This window comes from Plecotus auritus (assembly GCF_963455305.1).
Source record: "Plecotus auritus genome assembly, chromosome: 8".
Taxonomy (NCBI): domain Eukaryota; kingdom Metazoa; phylum Chordata; class Mammalia; order Chiroptera; family Vespertilionidae; genus Plecotus; species Plecotus auritus.
Window position 1 is genome coordinate 42,251,745 of NC_137782.1, and position 16,820 is coordinate 42,268,564.

Below are 16,820 nucleotides of genomic sequence, written 5' to 3' on the forward strand. Positions count from 1 at the left end.
GGGTCTGCCTGTGTCCTGTGATGCAGTCCCTTCAGTGGGGCCATTGTGCTGGTAAAGGCAGAGCTGATTGGTGCCATGTCCCTGCTGGGGCACTGCATCTGGTCCCAGATGCCTATAGAGGAAACAGCGTTGGGGGCTTGCCAGCAATGCAGAGATGAGAGCAAAACTTCCTTTCTGAAACACTTTACAAAAATAGAAATTATGTTCCAAGTTCTCCGTGCTTTATCTTAACAGTGCACCTGTCTCTGATTACCTAAATGATTACATAAAAATCATTTTACTTTCCCCAACAGCTCCTTAACTCGTGCCTGAACAATACTCATATGACCTCTTTTCTTTCTCTGAAAGGTCCATAATAGCCATCTTGCACTTAGGAAAACTAGACAGCACTTTACCACCCTACTTGGGGCCATTTTTAAACAGTGAAATCACCATCAAAAGACACAAAATCGTGAAAAATGTGGCACTAAGTGAACCACGAAAAGCAGTTGTTTACAGTATGAGAGAAAACAAGAAGGTAGAGCATTGCCTTGTCTGAATTTAACTAAGATGTGTGCATTGCATGATTCCAATTTTCATCTCTCTGGGCACATCTAAGAATGACTGTGAAAATGCTCCAAGTATTGATTTTGGGGTTACAAATAAATTTTAGTGAACTTTGACAGTGTGGCTCAAATGTTGGATGCTATCCCATGCACGAAAAGGTTGCCAGTTCGATTCCTGGTCAGGGCACATACCTGGGTTGCAGGCTCAATCCCGGTATGGGGTGTCCGGAGGCAGCCAATCAATGTTGCGCTCTCACATCAATGTTTCTCTCTCTTTTTTCCCTCTCTCTCTCTCTCTCCCTTCCTCTCACTGAAAATGAATTTAAAATCTTAAAAAAAAAAAAGAAATTTTAATGAGTAGGCAAATCTAAAAATATGGAGTCCACAAATAATGAGGATCAACCTTATTGTCAACAATCTGAAAGGTTTTTATGCACTTTCCACAGGCCATCTTACTTTCCACAGTACCAGTAAAAGCAGGGCTGAGAGCGATAACTGGTGTAACTCAGCTGCACATCCTACAAAGGCTTTCCTGTGAAAAACTAGAAATGACTGTGCTTCTCAAAGCAGAATTTCCATCAGGTGCAGAGGTGAAGCCTCACACCCACTCCCTTTGTGATCATTAACAGTCACCTCAGTCCTTTCTGTCACGTCCTCTCTCTGCCTTCAGTTCCTGCTCTGCTTCTCGGAGCTCCCACTCCTGTACTGGGGTGAACTCCTCCTGAAGGGCCCTGTCATCATCCAGGTCGTCTTCACTCACCAACCCCCACGGATAGTTCTTGGGGGAGAGATCATCGTCCACACGAGGCTTGGCCTTCTTCCTCCTTTTCATTTGCCTTGTCAGCTCAGCCACCTGCTCTGGCCCCAGCCATGCTGGGCTCTCGCCCCTGAGTCCTTTCTCTTTCCTCTTCTTGTACTCCATGATCTGCTTGTTGAGAGCCTCATGATCAATCCCACACAGACTTGAGTGCACGGCAGGGTCCAGGGCGTCACATGCCGATGGGGCATCTGGGGCCTCAGGGTCCCTGGAAGGGAGAAGCACAGATGAAGCGCCAGAGCAACTTCATGGGAGCTCCTGGGCTAGTGCTTCACCTTCCCACACCCATGGCCTCTGAACTGTCCTAAGGTCTATCTAATGGAAACTGCGGAAGATAGGACAGAGGGGTTTTGGTTTTGGCACTCTGCAGCCCAGGACCACTCAGCCAGCACTCTTGGTGCCTGTGTGTGGCACGGGCCTTGACAATTCTGATGCAGCCATTTGCATGGTCATTAGACACATTTTCATTCCCCCTCCCCCTATTTAAACATGCCCAACACACTAGGCCATATTTGGGGCAATTTCTTGATGCAAACTTAGTTCATTCTATTATTGGTCCAGTGGCACCTCGGCCTCACCAAGTGCCACGGGAGCTGCTGCAGGCCACTCACACCTTGCATCTGCCCGAGAACTGAGCACACGTCCACATGTATCACCTGAAGTCACTTTGTATAAGGTCTTCTTTTTCATCAGGGGGTCCAAAATCAGCAACTGCCAGTAACCGATCCACCTGAAAAAGAACGAGGGCAGTTCAGCAACCACACCCGCAGTGCTGCGTCAGAGCTGCGTGCACCCTACACTGGGCCATAGGCCTTCCGGGTGCACTTACGTCACTTTTTACAGCAATACTTTCCCAAAGACGAGACCATACAATAGCCAGTGCTTTCAAACACCTGTTATTTTAATAATCACATTTTCTTTGATGATGAGCAGTTTTTAAAAACCATTTAAATTTGCAAATGTTAGTCAAATTTACGAAACAACTGGATATTAATTGAATTATATAAGTAACTGCATTGAATTATATAAGTAACTACTGTTTTGTAAAATGCTTGTTTTGCCACAGGATTTGTGCTTGGGGGAAAAGCCGGCCAGCACCAAGTCAGCCTTCCTGGGGCAGTGTCCACTCCGGTGCAAGCCCAGACAGCCTGTCACTCTGGAGCAACAGAAAGCAGTGTCACCCAGGGACACCAATAAAAATTATAAATGTGCAAAGAAGCAGAACCAGGAGTTAAATTAGTGCACAGAAAACACCAGAAATAAGATTGACACAACAAAGACAAACTGGGAGAAAAGACTCCCAACACATGCTCTGACAGGAACTTGGACCAGACATATAACTAGTCTGCACAACCTGAAGATAAGCAGAAATAAAAACAAGCAGGATTGGCCCTGGCCAGTGTGGCTCAGTTGGTTAAGCATCATCCCATGCACCAAAAGGTCACTGGTTCGACTGCTGGTCAGGACACATGCCTGGGTTGTGGGTTGATCCCCGGTCGGGGTATGTATGGAAGGCAACCGGTTGATGTTTCTCTCTGTCTCTCCCCCTCCCTTCATCTCTCTCTCTCTCTGAAATCAATAAGAACATATCCTTGAGTGAGGATTAATAATAATCTCTCTATATAAAAACCTAAGTGACCGTTCGACTGGTAGCTATGATGAGCACTGTCCACCAGGGGGCAGATGCTCAATGCACAAACATGGAAACATGGGACAGCTCTAACCAGTTTGGCTCAGTGGATAGAGCATCGGCCTGTGGACTGAAAGGTCCCAGGTTCAATTCCTATCAAGGGCATGTACCTTGGTTGCGGGCACATCCCCAGTAGGAGGTGTACAGGAGGCAGCTGATCGATGTTTCTCTCTCATTGATGTTGCTAACTCTCTATCCCTCTCCCTTCCTCTCTGTAAAAAAATCAAAAAAATATATTAAAAAAAAAAAAGGAAACATGGTACAGACTGATGAATCTCAGGGAGGGGGAGGGGGAGAGGGCGGGGAGAGATTAACCAAAGATCTTATATGCATACTAGAGGCCTGGTGCACAGATTCATGCACCTGTGGGGTCCCTCGGCCTGGCCTGCGCCCTCTTGCAATCTGGGACCCCTTGGGGGATGTCCGACTGCTGGTTTCAGCCTGATCCCTGCAAGCCAAGCTGAGGGACCCCACTGGTGCACAAATCTGCAACAGTAATAATAATAACAACCATAGGTGGATTGCAATCCAGGAAATGAGAGAAGACGGTAAGCACGGGAGGGTAGCTCTGGCTGCCTCAAGTTTATAAATCAACAACTGGAGATTTGGTTCACTAGTCAAGAGATACAGAGATAAGCATTAAAAAAAAATTAAAGCCCAGGCCTGGATGGTGTTGTTCAGTGGTTGAGCATCAACCTATGAAACAGGAGGTCACGGTTCCATTCCTGGTCAAGGCACATGCCTGGGTTACAGGCTTGATCCCCAGTAGGGGCAGTGCAGGAGGCAGCCGATCAATGATTCTCTCTTATCACTGATGTTTCTATCCCTCTCTCCCTTTCCCTTCCTCTCTGAAATCAATAAAAACATATTTTTAAAAAATTAAAGCCGTAGGCAGGTGGCTCAGTTGGTTGAAGTGTCATCCAGTATACCAAAAGGCTGCGGGTTCAATTCCCAGTCAGAGTGCATAAAGGGGGCAACAGATCGATGTTTATCTCACATCAATGTTTTCTTATCTCCCCCTTCCTCTCTCTCTGAAATCAATAAAAACATATCCTGGAGTGAGGATTAAAAAGAAAAAAATTAGAATCAGAAAATGAAGTTACATCTGGTGGCTCAGGCTGAGAATTAGCATGGGAGTTTGTCTTTTCATTTGTACCCTTTCAAGTATTACTTTGGTAAACTGTAAGCATTATCTTTTTAGAAACCTCACCTATGTAAAAGTTTACTTCATAAAGTCTATGATTTAAAGGCCTCACCTCAGCTAGAGCTGCATGCTGTTTGTCCTGAACAAACACTATTGGTGGCACGTTCCTCAGAGTCTGCTGCGACATCAAAAGATGCCTGGAGAGAGACAGTGCAGGTTAGTGCTGTGGCAGGTGACATTTACAGGAGAGGTGTGAGAGTGCCAGAAACAAAAATATGTGATAATCTCACAAAGACATAAGAAATAAGATTTGCTTATCACATTATTCAAAAATGAAAATGTCAGCCCAGAAAGGTCTTTAGCCAACTGCATATTACAAAAGGGATAAGAAATGCATCACCACCACAACTGTTTTTAATTCTCTAGATGCAATTATTTATTGAGATCCCTGTAAATAAACTGACCTAAACTTAGAGGCCCTCGCCCTAGAGGTTTGGCTCAGTGGATAAAACATCAGCTTGCAGAACGAAGAGTCCTGGGTTTGATTCCGGTCAAAGGCACGTACCTTGGTTGCAGGTTCCGTGCAGGAGGCAACCAATCGATGTGTTTCTCTCACATCAAATGTTTCTCTCTGTCTTTCCCTCTCTCTTTCTAAAAAAAAAAAAAAAAAAAAAAGAAATCAATGGAAAAATATCCTCGGGTGAAGACTAATAAAAAAATAATAAACCTAGATGCCCTCCTGGGCATCACTTTGGCCTTGGCCTTGGCCTCCACGGTTGGTAACTAACTACCTGTCAATGTTTCACCCTCTATCCAATGGACATGCAATGGCAATGACACCAACACAGTCCCCAACCACCCAGATGTCACACAGAAGTGATCTCTGTATTATTCAGTCATGCAACAAGCAGATAAAAGGTAAATAAGGGTGCAAGTATCCAGTGAAAATGTCGCTGTGATGTGTAGTGTATTTACTCAGTGACAGCAGATCTAGGTACATGGTTAGAAAAAAACCTTTACACTAAACCCTGGCTGATCAGAGTTGGGAAAAGGGACATTATGCTTTAACTAAATTTTCTAACTACCTAAAAATCAATTAGAAAACAATACTGTTATCTAAACACTTATTGGAAATTTCTCATTTTCTTGTTTCTGTTAAATGTAAAAATCAAATTAACTGACCATTCTTTAGTACACACCTTTACAGACTCTTAGGGATCACTGTGACAGGTGTCAGGGATCACCATGCAAGAGAGCTACACAGATGATGTGAAAATACCAGCTCCTTGTACAACTCTGACTTCTCAACATCTGCCCCCTTCTCCTGGCAACACAAGATGATATACGGTGAGAGGTGAGAGCCACAGAGAAAGCAGAGGGAAGCAGGAAGGAGGGATTCCAACTCTGAGTGCTGGTTGGTTGGGTTTCTGAACTTTTTTTAAGCCAGAGAAGAAAACTGAATAACTTGTTTACTATCACCCAGCTCACCAGTTCTCAAAACTTCAGGATTCCTTTACACTAAAAACATCACTGAGGACCCCAAAGATCTTTTGCTTATATGAGTTATGTTCATCAATATTTACCATACTAGAAATTAAAATAAAAAAATTAAAAATATGTATTTATTAACTCATTTAAAGTAAACCCACTAGGCTCTGGCCAGTTTGGTTAGAGTCATCTGATAAGTCATGCAGGTTCGATCCCTGGTCAGGGCACATACAAGAATCAACCAATGAATGCATAAGTGGGACAACAAATAGATGTTTCTCTCTTTCTCTCCCTCTCTCTCAAAAGCAATAAATAAAAATAAAGTAAACCCACTAAACATTCACATAGACATTTTTAATGGAAAATAACTGTTATTTTCCAAAAATAATTACTGAAAAAAGTGGCACTGTATTACAGTTGCAAATTTCTTTAATGCCCCGCTTAATGAAAAACAGCTGGATTCTCATACTTGCATCTGCATTCAATCTGTTCTGATGTTATTTTGGTTGAAATATAAGAAGAAAATCTGGCCCCACATAGATTTGTTACTGAAAAATGGAGGACTATATGAACACCCTTAAGAAAAACGTGGATCTTTTTTCATACTAAACAAAAACTCAACACGTGATAGTTTTTTCAAGGTTAGTTGCAATGTGGAATCTGAAACCAATGAACATGCCTCACTGTCACATTAAACTCCCCAGTTTCTCTTGGAATCTGACCTTTCCCTATGGGTGATTCTGTAACCTCACACACTGGTCATCTGGAAACACTGGGTCAGCAAGTGATGCAGGTTTTTGGAAGGTTGACTGACACATTTCACCACACAACACTGCCTTTGTTGGCATCGCCACCAATCTCATCAGTACTTAATAGTACTTATTGGAAAGCTGTCAAACTTGCAGCAGCCGTGATGTTTTCTAAAATTCTGATTTTTACTCCAAAGCCTGAATTTTATCACTGGCAACAGGTATGGTCAGTTGATTTCCCTGAAGTGACAGGTTCACTTGGCCCATTTGCAGAAAGTGTCTGTTAAATACCCAAATCTGAAAAACTGTAGTTGGTTCTCTTGCTCCTTCAAGTGAAAAAGTCTCTACTTCATCACCTGCAGCGTTCTTCCCAGGGACAGCCACCCCAGCTCAGCATACAGCAGGGGCTCCACGCACACTTCCCACCACACACAATACTAAAAAGACAAGTATTCTTGCCTAACCAATGTTGCTCAGTGGTTGACTCATGCACCAAGAGTTCACCATTTGATTCCCAATCAGGGCACATGCCCAGGTTGCGGGCTCGATCCCCAATCAATGTTAATGTTTCTCTCTCATTGATGTTTCTTTCTATCTCTCTCCCTCTTCCCTCCTCTCTCTAAAATCAGTAAAAAATAACATTAAAAAGAAAAGACATGCACCCAAAGGTCAAAATAATATTAGTAACTTTTACTTATCCATCAAGGGAACCCTTATTTCTTTCTTTTTTTTAAATCCTCACCCGAGGGTATTTTTCCGTTGACTTTTAGAGAGAGTGGAAGGGAGAGGGAAAGACAGAGAGAGAGAAACATCGATGTTTCACTGATTGGTTGCCTCCTGCACGCACCCCAGACCGGTCGAGCTTGCAGCCAAGGCATGTGCCCTTGACCAGAATTGAACCCAGGACCCTTCAGCCTATAGGCTAGCACTCACGTGAGCATGTGGGATGAAGCTATGATGACTACAGGTCCTCTGGTGGCTTCAGTGCAAATGTCCACACAGTGAGAAAAGAAAATAACATCTTACTATGAAAATAGTTTTAACCTCATGAATCTCCCAAAAGATATTGGGGTCCCCTAGGGATTGAGGATGACACATTAAGAAACACTTGCCTAGATTATGGCTTATATGAAAATGTAAATTATACTCTGAAGTTGAAGACAATGCTTCCAGCCCTGCCTGGGTAGCTCAGTTGATTGGAATATCATCTGTACACCGAAGGGTTATGGGCTCAATTCCCGGTCAGGGCAACTACCTAGGTTGCAGGTTAGGTCCCCAGTTGGGGTGTGCACAGGAGAGAGATCGATATTTCTCTCTCTCTCTCTAAAATAAGTAAATAAATAAAAACCACCAACAAATCCTCGGGTGAGGAAAAAATAAATTAAAAAAGAAAATGCTTCCAAAATTTCCCTCAAAAGCAAAAATACATCATGAAACAGGCTGAGAAATTCCAGGTGCTGCAAAAGCAAACACACTTGGCAAGCAAAGCATCCTCACCTCATATGTGCTGAGAATCGCTTCAGAGTGACCTGGGTGTGTGCATTCTGCTCAGCAGAGCCAGTTGTCCTCCAGTACACACGGCAGGCGGAGAAGTCTGAGGTCAAAGACACCTGACACCCGCACCCCAGCAAATCCCTTTCAGTTTAAGTGGGTTTTCCGCAAACAATGCACAGGAGATGGAAACTAACGGGACAGCATGTCCACCTCCCCAGAGCTAGTGCTCCAGCTGCACTATCACAAGCCACCATCTCCTGTGCACTCTCAGCTGATGAAGCAGGGCCAGAAACCAAACCCTCACCTCCCCAACCCCAACCACTGAAAACATCTGAACTGCCACTATTCTCCTCACTACTTCCCTTTGGATAAACTCACTCTAAGTGGACAGATGGCATGAAGTCACCTCCTTCTTCTTTACTCTGAGACAAAGGCAGACATATCAACTTCTCATCTGACCCACAGGTCTTTGAATGCTCTATGTCATCAACACTTACTGGGCGTCTGACCACACACTTGGTGCTATCTGGTCAGATACCTCCCTTCCCTGATTTCGTACCACAATCATCCCCTCCATCTGTCTTCAGTACTTAAATGGCCACCCTTAGCATCACTTCTACAACCCAAATTAAAGACCTTGTGAGTAACGGTTAGGCCAGCAATCCTCAGTCCCATTTCTCGGTTTGGCCCCTGCAGTCTACCTTGGACAGCTCCACATTCAAGTCATAGATCTCTTGGCTCACTTCAGGGGTGCACAGCAAATCGCTGAGCGCTTTGTAGAGGAGGCCATTCAGGGCCCTCAGGCGCACGTGGTCTTCCTTCCTGGTTTTCTTTGACGTGCTCTTTGTTAGGAGTTCCAGCTTGGATGGCTTGTAAGTCTGCATTAGGAAGAATAGACACAAAAGGCTAACATTAGATTGTACATTAAACTTGTACTAACTTACAATAAAGGCAGCTGGGAAGAATTTGAACACCTTGATAAACAAGAAACAAATGTTACACTCAACCACCTTAGCTTTAAGATAAGTTTATTTTACAGAGTGGGATCCTTCCAGATTTTACCTAGCATTCCTCCAAGATAAAAATTACTGCCTGGTCCTAACCAGTTTGGCTCAGAGGATAGAGCGTCAGCCTGTGGACTGAAAGGTCCCAGGTTCGATTCCGGTCAAGGGCATGTACCTTGGTTGAGGGCACATCCCAGGTAGGAGGTGTGCAGGAAGCAGCTGATTGATGTTTCTCTCTCATCAATGTTTCTAACTCTATATCCCTCTCCCTTCCTCTCTGTAAAAAATCAATAAAATATATTTAAAAAATAAATAAATAAAATAAAAATTCCTGCCCGGCCGGAATGGCTCAATGGTTGAGCATTGACCTATGAACCAGGAGGTCAGGGTTCAATTCCCAGTCAGGGCACATGCCTGGGTTATGGACTTGATCCCCCAGTGTGGGGTGTGTAGGAGGCAGCCGATCAATGATTCTCTCTCATCATTGATGTTTCTATCTCTCTCTCTCCCTTTCCCTTCCTCTCTGAAATTAATAAAAATGTATTTTAAAGAAAAAATTACTGCCCTGGCTTGTTTGGCTCAGTGGATAGAGCGTTGGCCTCAGGACTGAAGGATCCTGGGTTCAATTCCAGTCAAGGGCACATGCCCAGTTTTCAGGCTCGATCCCAAGTAGGGGGCATGCAGGAGCAGCCGATGATTCTCTCTCATCATTAATGTTTCTATTTCTTTCTCCCTTCCTCTCTGAAATCAATAAAAATACATTTTAAAAAATTACTGCCAGTACATATTTTTCAAGAAAAATTTTTACTGAAATATAATCCACACATTATAAAATCCTCTCTCTTAACATGTACAATTCGGTGGTTTTTAGTATGCACAACTTACTTTTTCCTGTCAGTGTCCCCAGAGTCATTAATTACATAAACTTTTGCAATATATCTATATATATGTGTGTTTTATACACACACATTAAAAACTGAATGGCCCGCCAAAACCAGTTTGGCTCAGTGGATAGAGCGTCGGCCTGCGGACTGAAGGGTCCCGGGTTCGATTCCGGTCAAGGGCATGTGCCTTGGTTGCGGGCACATCTCCAGTGGGAGGTGTGCAGGAGGCAGCTGATCGATGTTTCTCTCTCATCGATGTTTCTGACTCTCTATCCCTCTCCCTTCCTCTCTGTAAAATATCAATAAAATATATTTTTTAAAAAAAACAAAAAACAAAAAAAAACTGAATGGCCCTTGCCAGTTTTGCTCAGTGGATAGTGTCAGCCTGTGGACTGAAGGGTCCCAGGTTTGATTCTAGTCAAGAGCACATGCCCTGGCCCCTGCTGGCCGAAAAGTGGGTCTCATTGCCGCCCCCCGGAATGAGCGTCTATGGAGAGCCAAGACTGTACAGGAGAAAGAGAACTAGGGCGGGGGGCTCAATAAAGTTTGTTTTCCTGCCAAAAAAAAAAAAAAAGAGCACATGCCCTGGTTGTGGACTTGGTTCCCAGTGGGGGGCGTGCAAGAGGCAGCCAATCAATGATTCTCTCTCATCGCTGATGTTTCTCTCTCTCTCTCCCTCTCCCTTCCTCTCTGAAATCAATAAAAATACATTTAAAAATTTGAAACTGAATGAACATTACTATGTCAGAATTTGATCACAGATATGACATTCTGGAAAATTTTAGTGTCAGTAATTTTTTTTTTTAAATATACTTTTATTGATTTCAGAGAGCAAGAGAGAGGGAGAGAGAAACATCAGTGATGAGAGAGAATCATTGATGGGCTGCCTCCTGCACGCCTTACACTGGGGTTCAAGCCTGCAACCCAGGCATATGCCCTGACCAGAATTGAACCCAGGACCGTTCAGTCCACAGGCCAGTGCTCTATCCTCTGAGCCAAACCAGCTAGGGCAGTAATTTTTTTTGAAGGTCCAAATTCCATGTTACCAATTCATCCAGTCCCACCCCTACAGACTCTGTCCTCTCCAATATGGAAATGGAAGTACTGCCAGGCTGGAGCTTTGCTGACTTCTGGAACCTCAAGCCCATCAAGGCTGTGAAGGTGCTCATTGCTGCCACTCTACTTACTATGTGAGATCCCAGGGAAGGGCCTTCATACCAAAACTTCTTTCTATGGAGAGAAAATAAGAATTATGTTAGACACTGATAGCAAATTAGAGAAAAGTTACATATGCTAACTTGAGCTTATGATACCAGAACTGTTTCTAAGGAGCTAAACTTAGACACTGATATTATGAGACTGGGAATCTACTGAATTGACATGGGCTGTGGGGGAGAGAGAGAAGACAGTTTCAATTCAATCTCATAATTTTTTGTAATGTTTTTATTAATTTGAGAGAGAGAGGAATGGAGAGGGCTATATGGAAACATCGATGAGAGAGACATAATTCAGCTGCCTCCTGCATGTCCCCCACTAGGGATCAAGCCCACAACCTGGGCATATGTCCTAACCAAGAATGGAACCAGGATCTCTTGGTTCATGGGTCAGATGCTCAACTGAACCACATCGGCTGGGCTCAACCTCATAATTTTTACTCACTGTCTACTTCTAGTCCCAAAGGTAGAGAAAGAGGGTCTTAACAATACACATCCCCAACTGCACAGGAGCACTGCACTCTACCTGATAAAACTATCTCCAGAAGGTATAGATGAATGACTCTGGGGTTGAACAACTAAGTAAACAGGTGCTTCTCAAAGGTGCAGGGGGAGGTTCCAGATGAGCAAGGAAAGGAAACTAGAAAGGTCCCTGTGATAGTGAATTAGATTTGGAGATTTATATGAACTCAAGTTTCACTTACAACAGATTCAGATGGTGACATACAGAAATGTTCACAGATAGTATATATACATGAGTTAACATAAACTCCTATTTTTTTGCTTTGTCAGCTGAAAGGGCCTAAAATACAGACACCCCAATAGCATGAACATATTCAGCTCTCAATCATGGCTTCTAAGGCCATTATCCATCAAGAGGAACTAGAACTCCTTGGAGAAATGGCTGATTCTAGAACTGAGGCTTCCAGTAGTGCCACAAAGTAAGGAAGTGCTAAAAATAACCGATTGGTGTGCTCAGTGGTTAGAGCATTGGCTGGCAGACCTAAGGGTTGCCATTTGAATTCCTGGTCAAGGGCATGTACCTGGGTTGTAGGACTGATCACCAGCCCATGCGGGAGGCAAGCAATCGATGTGTCCCTCTCACATCGATATTTCTCTCGCTCTCTACCTCTCCCCCACCCTCCCTCCCTTCTACTCTCTCTAAAAATCAATGGAAGAAATATCCTCGAGTGAGGATTACCAAAACCAAAAAAATAAAATCCTATATAATAAAAGGCTAATATGCAAATTGTCCCCACAGGCGGGAGTTCGACTGAATGGGAGACACACACTGACCACCAGGGAGTGGTGGTGGCAGGCAGCCAGGGGAAGGGAGGCCCCAGCCGGCAGCCGCTAGGGACCCTACCCGCGCATGAATTTCATGCACTAGGCCTCTAGGATGAAAATAAAAAATGTAAAAGCCACCACAAACCCCATAATGATGATACCCAGAGGGATATAGGATCCAACTGAAAGAATTCCCAATGGTCAAACTGGAACAAGTTGAGCAAAACAAAGGAGTACTGGATTATAACCTACTAGAGGCCCAGTGCATGAAATTCATGCACTTGGGGGAAGGGGGGGGTCCTTCAGCCGGGCCTGAGCCCTCTCACAGTCCAGGAGTCCTCGTTTGGGGGATGTCCGACTGCTGGCTTAGGGGAGCGGGCCTAAGCCGGAGTCGGACATCCTTAGCGCTACTGCGGAGGCTGGAGAGGCTCCTGCCACTGCTGCTGCACTCACCAGCTGTGAGCCCGGCTTCTGGCTGAGCAGCGCTGCCCCTGTGGGAGTGCACTGACCACCAGGGGGCAGCTCCTGCATTGAGTGTCTGCCCCCTGGTGGTCAGTGCACATCATAGCGACCAGCCATTCTGCTGTTCCGTTGATTTACATATTAGCCTTTTATTATATAGGATAAGCCTGTACTAAGAGGATTCATAAATGTGGAAGAAACGCATCACCCATACAGAATTCCAAATAATTTATGAGCATAACTCCCACTCACCAGTGGGCTGCACATGGTGACTTCCCCCCAAAGATGACAGTATATAATGGGTGGTAAGTACCTTTACAGTGGATACACCTGATAGAACAAGCTCAGTTAGTGATCAAAGCTAAAGTCAACAGTGATAAACCATGTGATAGCATGTGCCCCAGACAGGATGTTATGTAAATGGCCCTTAACCTCTATGGTCTTCCTCCCAAAAACCTATAACCCCAGTATAATCATGAGAAAGACATCACACAAACCACAACAGAGAGGCATCCTAAAAATATCTAACCAGTATTTCTTAAAACTGTCAAGGTCTTGCCGAAACCGGTTTGGCTCAGTGGATAGAGCATCGGCCTGCGGACTGAAGGGTCCCGGGTTCGATTCCAGTCAAGGGCACGTACCTTGGTTGCGGGCACATCCCCAGTAGGGGGTGTGCAGGAGGCAGCTGATCGATGTTTCTCTCTCATCGATGTTTCTAGCTCTCTATCCCTCTTCCTTCCTCTCTGTAAAATATCAATAAAATATATTTAAAAAAAAAACAAAAAACTGTCAAGGTCTTCAAAAACAGGGGCAGTTTAAAAATCTGCCACAGCTGCCCTAGCTCCGTGGTCGGCAAACTGCAGCTCGCGAGCCACATGCGGCTCTTTGGCCCCTTGAGTGTGGCTCTTCCACAAAATATCATGGCCTGGGAGAGTCTATTTTGAAGAAGTGGTGTTAGAAGAAGTTTAAGTTTAAAAAATTTGGCTCTCAAAAGAAATTTCAATCGTTGTACTGTTTATATTTTTGGCTCTGTTGACTAATGAGTTTGCCGACCATTGCCCTAGCTGGTTTGGCTCAGTGGATAGAGCGTTGGCCTGAGGACTGAAGGGTCCCAGGTTCGATTCCAGCCAAGGGCACATGCCAGGTTGCGGGCTCGATCCCCCGTGGGGGGCATGCAGGAGGCAGCCTATCGATGATTCTCTCTCATCATTGATGTTTTTATCTACCTCTCCCTCTCCCTTCCTCTTTGAAATCAATAAAAATATTCTTAAAAAAAAACCAAAAAACTGCCACAGTAAAGAGATGATGATGACCATGTTACCTGGTCCCTGAATGGGATACTGGAACAGAAAAAGGACACTAGATAAAACCTAAGGAAATGTAAATAATGCAAGGATTTTAGTTAATGATAACATGTCAATACTGGTTCATTAATTATAACAAATGTACCAGACTAATAATGTAAGATGTTAAAACAAGGTTATGGTTTTATGGAAACTCTGTACTATCTTTGCTAAATTTTCCATAAATCTAAAACTTTTAAAAAGTAGTCTATTAAAACAAAAAAAAATCTACCACTATATCTAAAAAGTGGTATAGGTATTAACATATTTCATTATCTCTATCTCTTACCATGAAAATCTATCCTGACAAACTTTCACATTTATTTATCAAATTAAGCCCACCCGCAAGGAAAGCATTAATATGGAAAGAAAATATTTCATGTTTTTCTAATTTTCTTCTCTGATGAAACTACTCTTCTGAAAAATGCTACTGGTAACAAGAATCAACATAAACGTATAATATACATAATTTTGCTTCAGACTACTGGCAATTTTTAGGAGACTATTATCTCAACTGTAAAAGAACAAGATAAAAGGTTGGGCAGGAAAAACGCACATGTTAACAAAATGGAATTGCTGGTGATCTTTCAATAATCATTAATTTAACGAGCAAGGCTGCACTTGCTAAAGGGGTGCCATGGACCCCGCCGTCCGCGGAACCCAGAGTAGTAGGCCCCATACCCGCCCCTTGGGCACCGCCGCCCCTCCGTGAATTCCAGCCCCCGCCTTGTGGACCCCCGCCCCATCCCTCCGCGGACCCCAGTCGGGTAGGCACCATCCCGGTTCCCTGCTCCTCCCTACCGTAAGTGAACCGCCCCCATCCCTTACCTCCCATCCCTTACTTGGTTTTCGAGGCAAATTTCTTGAGCAGGTTCTTGCCGCAGGAGACTGGGGAGCCATGAAGGTCTCGGACACCGCCAGGAAGAAGCCCCGCCTTGCGGCCGCCGAGCACCGTCCAGAGCCCCGCAGGGTGTCCCCACAGCCGGCGAGCCGCCACCCACATAGTCCCCGAGAGAGCCCTGGGGAAGAGTACCGTGAGGTGCAGCGACGCGGGACCGGTCGACGTGACGCGGGGCGGGGGCGACGTGACGCGGGGCGGGGCCCCGAGGTCGAGTAGGCGGAACTTGAAGCCGTGGTGCGGGAAACTTGAGGTGGAGCGACTCGGGCGGGGCGGAATGTAAAATGTGGGGTGGGGCTACGTGCACTGGGGAGACGTGCGTGCGGAGTGGGGCGGGGCGACGTGGGCGGGGCAGGGCCTGGAGGACGGGTAGGCGGGATGAGAAGCGGCGGGGCAGGGCGACGCGAGGTGTGGTGACGCGTGTACGGGGCGGAGTGACGTTGGGTGAGGCGTCGCGGGGCTGGGCGACGCGCGAGTAAAGCGGTTGGAGGGCGCGGGACGGGTGACGTGAGGGGCGGGGCCTAGAGAACGGGTGGGCGGGTCTGGAAGTGGCGGGCGGGGCCAGACGGCAAGGTGAATTTTTACCTCTTGGAAGCGCACAAGCCAGAAGACTGCTGGGAGTAGTTTATGTAAACGCACGAACCTAACAAACAAGGTCACATTGCAGCTCCGCTGACACAAAATAGCAAGGGAAGAAAGCAGGCGGGTAAGAGCTATTTGCTTGTGGTTGGGGTATCCTGGAGTGGAGCCCGTCATGTGTCTGCCTGTTTTCACTGCCCCTTCCTTTGCGTATGCCTAATGTTTTCACCAGGTTCAAAAACACTCCAGAAAGGAGGCACACGCCTCCCCAGTTCATCGGCACCGTCATACTTGACCTCCCTGTCTCGCCCGCGTTAGTCGCTGGCTCATGGAGATGCTGCACTGCTTGGTCTTGTCCCCTACTAGTCAGTAAGCCCGCCACAGTGGTGATTTGTTTCCTAAGGTAGCACCAGCTCTTACAACAGGTATGGCACCTAGATGGGGCTCAATGTGTTGTAGGTGGCTTGAACTGCATCAGGTATTAGACTGGTGGGGTCAGACCGGCCCTGGGTTCAGCAACATTGGTACTTGAGTTCTGGCTAGGAAAGAATTCAGAGCCAAGACTTAAACTATAAGAGGACATTTATTTGGAAAATCACAGAGGTAGAAGAAGCAATTTAAACAAGTTCTAGAGGTCAAGGAAGGACCTCTGGGGCTTAGAAGTGAGGAAGGTAAAGGTGTGCACATGGACGGTTGAGGGGGAGGGAAAGGTGCGGGAGTGCTCCCAGGAGGGAGAGCATGTTGAGTCCTCTGTCCTAAGGGTTTAAGGATGGAGTTCTTAGGGGAGGTCTCAGGGGAAGATCTCAATAGAATATTCAACAGCTTTCCAAGCATGTCCTTTCTGGGTCAGGGTCTCCACTGATTGGTCGGCATCAGGAGAGGAGGTCATTAGTCAATGTAGCTGGTCCTGAGGTCAGCCATCGTTAGTTTTGCTGCTTTTCTGGGCCTGGAGATGAACTACAACTAAGGCCTAGATATTACCTCTAGGGAAGAAAGGTCAGGGTTCCAAACCCATGACCAGCCATATGCTAGGGAGCAAAGGTCACTCTGGGGACAAGGTCACCCTGGGGAGGAGGTCCCACCCTGTAGTTGTCCTTTGCTAGGCATCCAGGGCTTTCCGTCCTACTGACCTTCTGTACCTGGCCCATCGTTCTTGCTCTTCTCACGTCTGCCTACTGCCTACCACAAATAGTCATTGCTTGAATGATTGAAAAAACAGATG

At 45.5% G+C, this 16,820-nt stretch overlaps 1 protein-coding gene across 2 annotated transcripts; it reads right to left on the bottom strand.

The window, feature by feature from the left end:
• Positions 1-452: 452 nt before the first annotated feature.
• Positions 453-15,192, bottom strand: RBFA (ribosome binding factor A). 2 transcript variants are annotated; one of them, XM_080685876.1, is made up of 7 exons: positions 14,964-15,192; positions 11,003-11,045; positions 8,671-8,805; positions 7,931-8,043; positions 4,309-4,393; positions 2,019-2,092; positions 453-1,570 (listed from the first exon to the last, which is right to left on the bottom strand). In XM_080685876.1, exons 1-7 carry the CDS (start codon positions 15,122-15,124, stop codon positions 1,180-1,182), a joined length of 1,002 nt encoding a protein of 333 aa, XP_080542002.1. In that variant the 5' UTR covers positions 15,125-15,192; the 3' UTR covers positions 453-1,179. The 2 variants fall into 2 exon arrangements, with proteins under 2 accessions (XP_080542002.1, XP_080542001.1); XM_080685875.1 differs by having other exon boundaries at positions 8,629-8,805.
• Between the last annotated feature and the right edge of the window lie 1,628 nt (positions 15,193-16,820).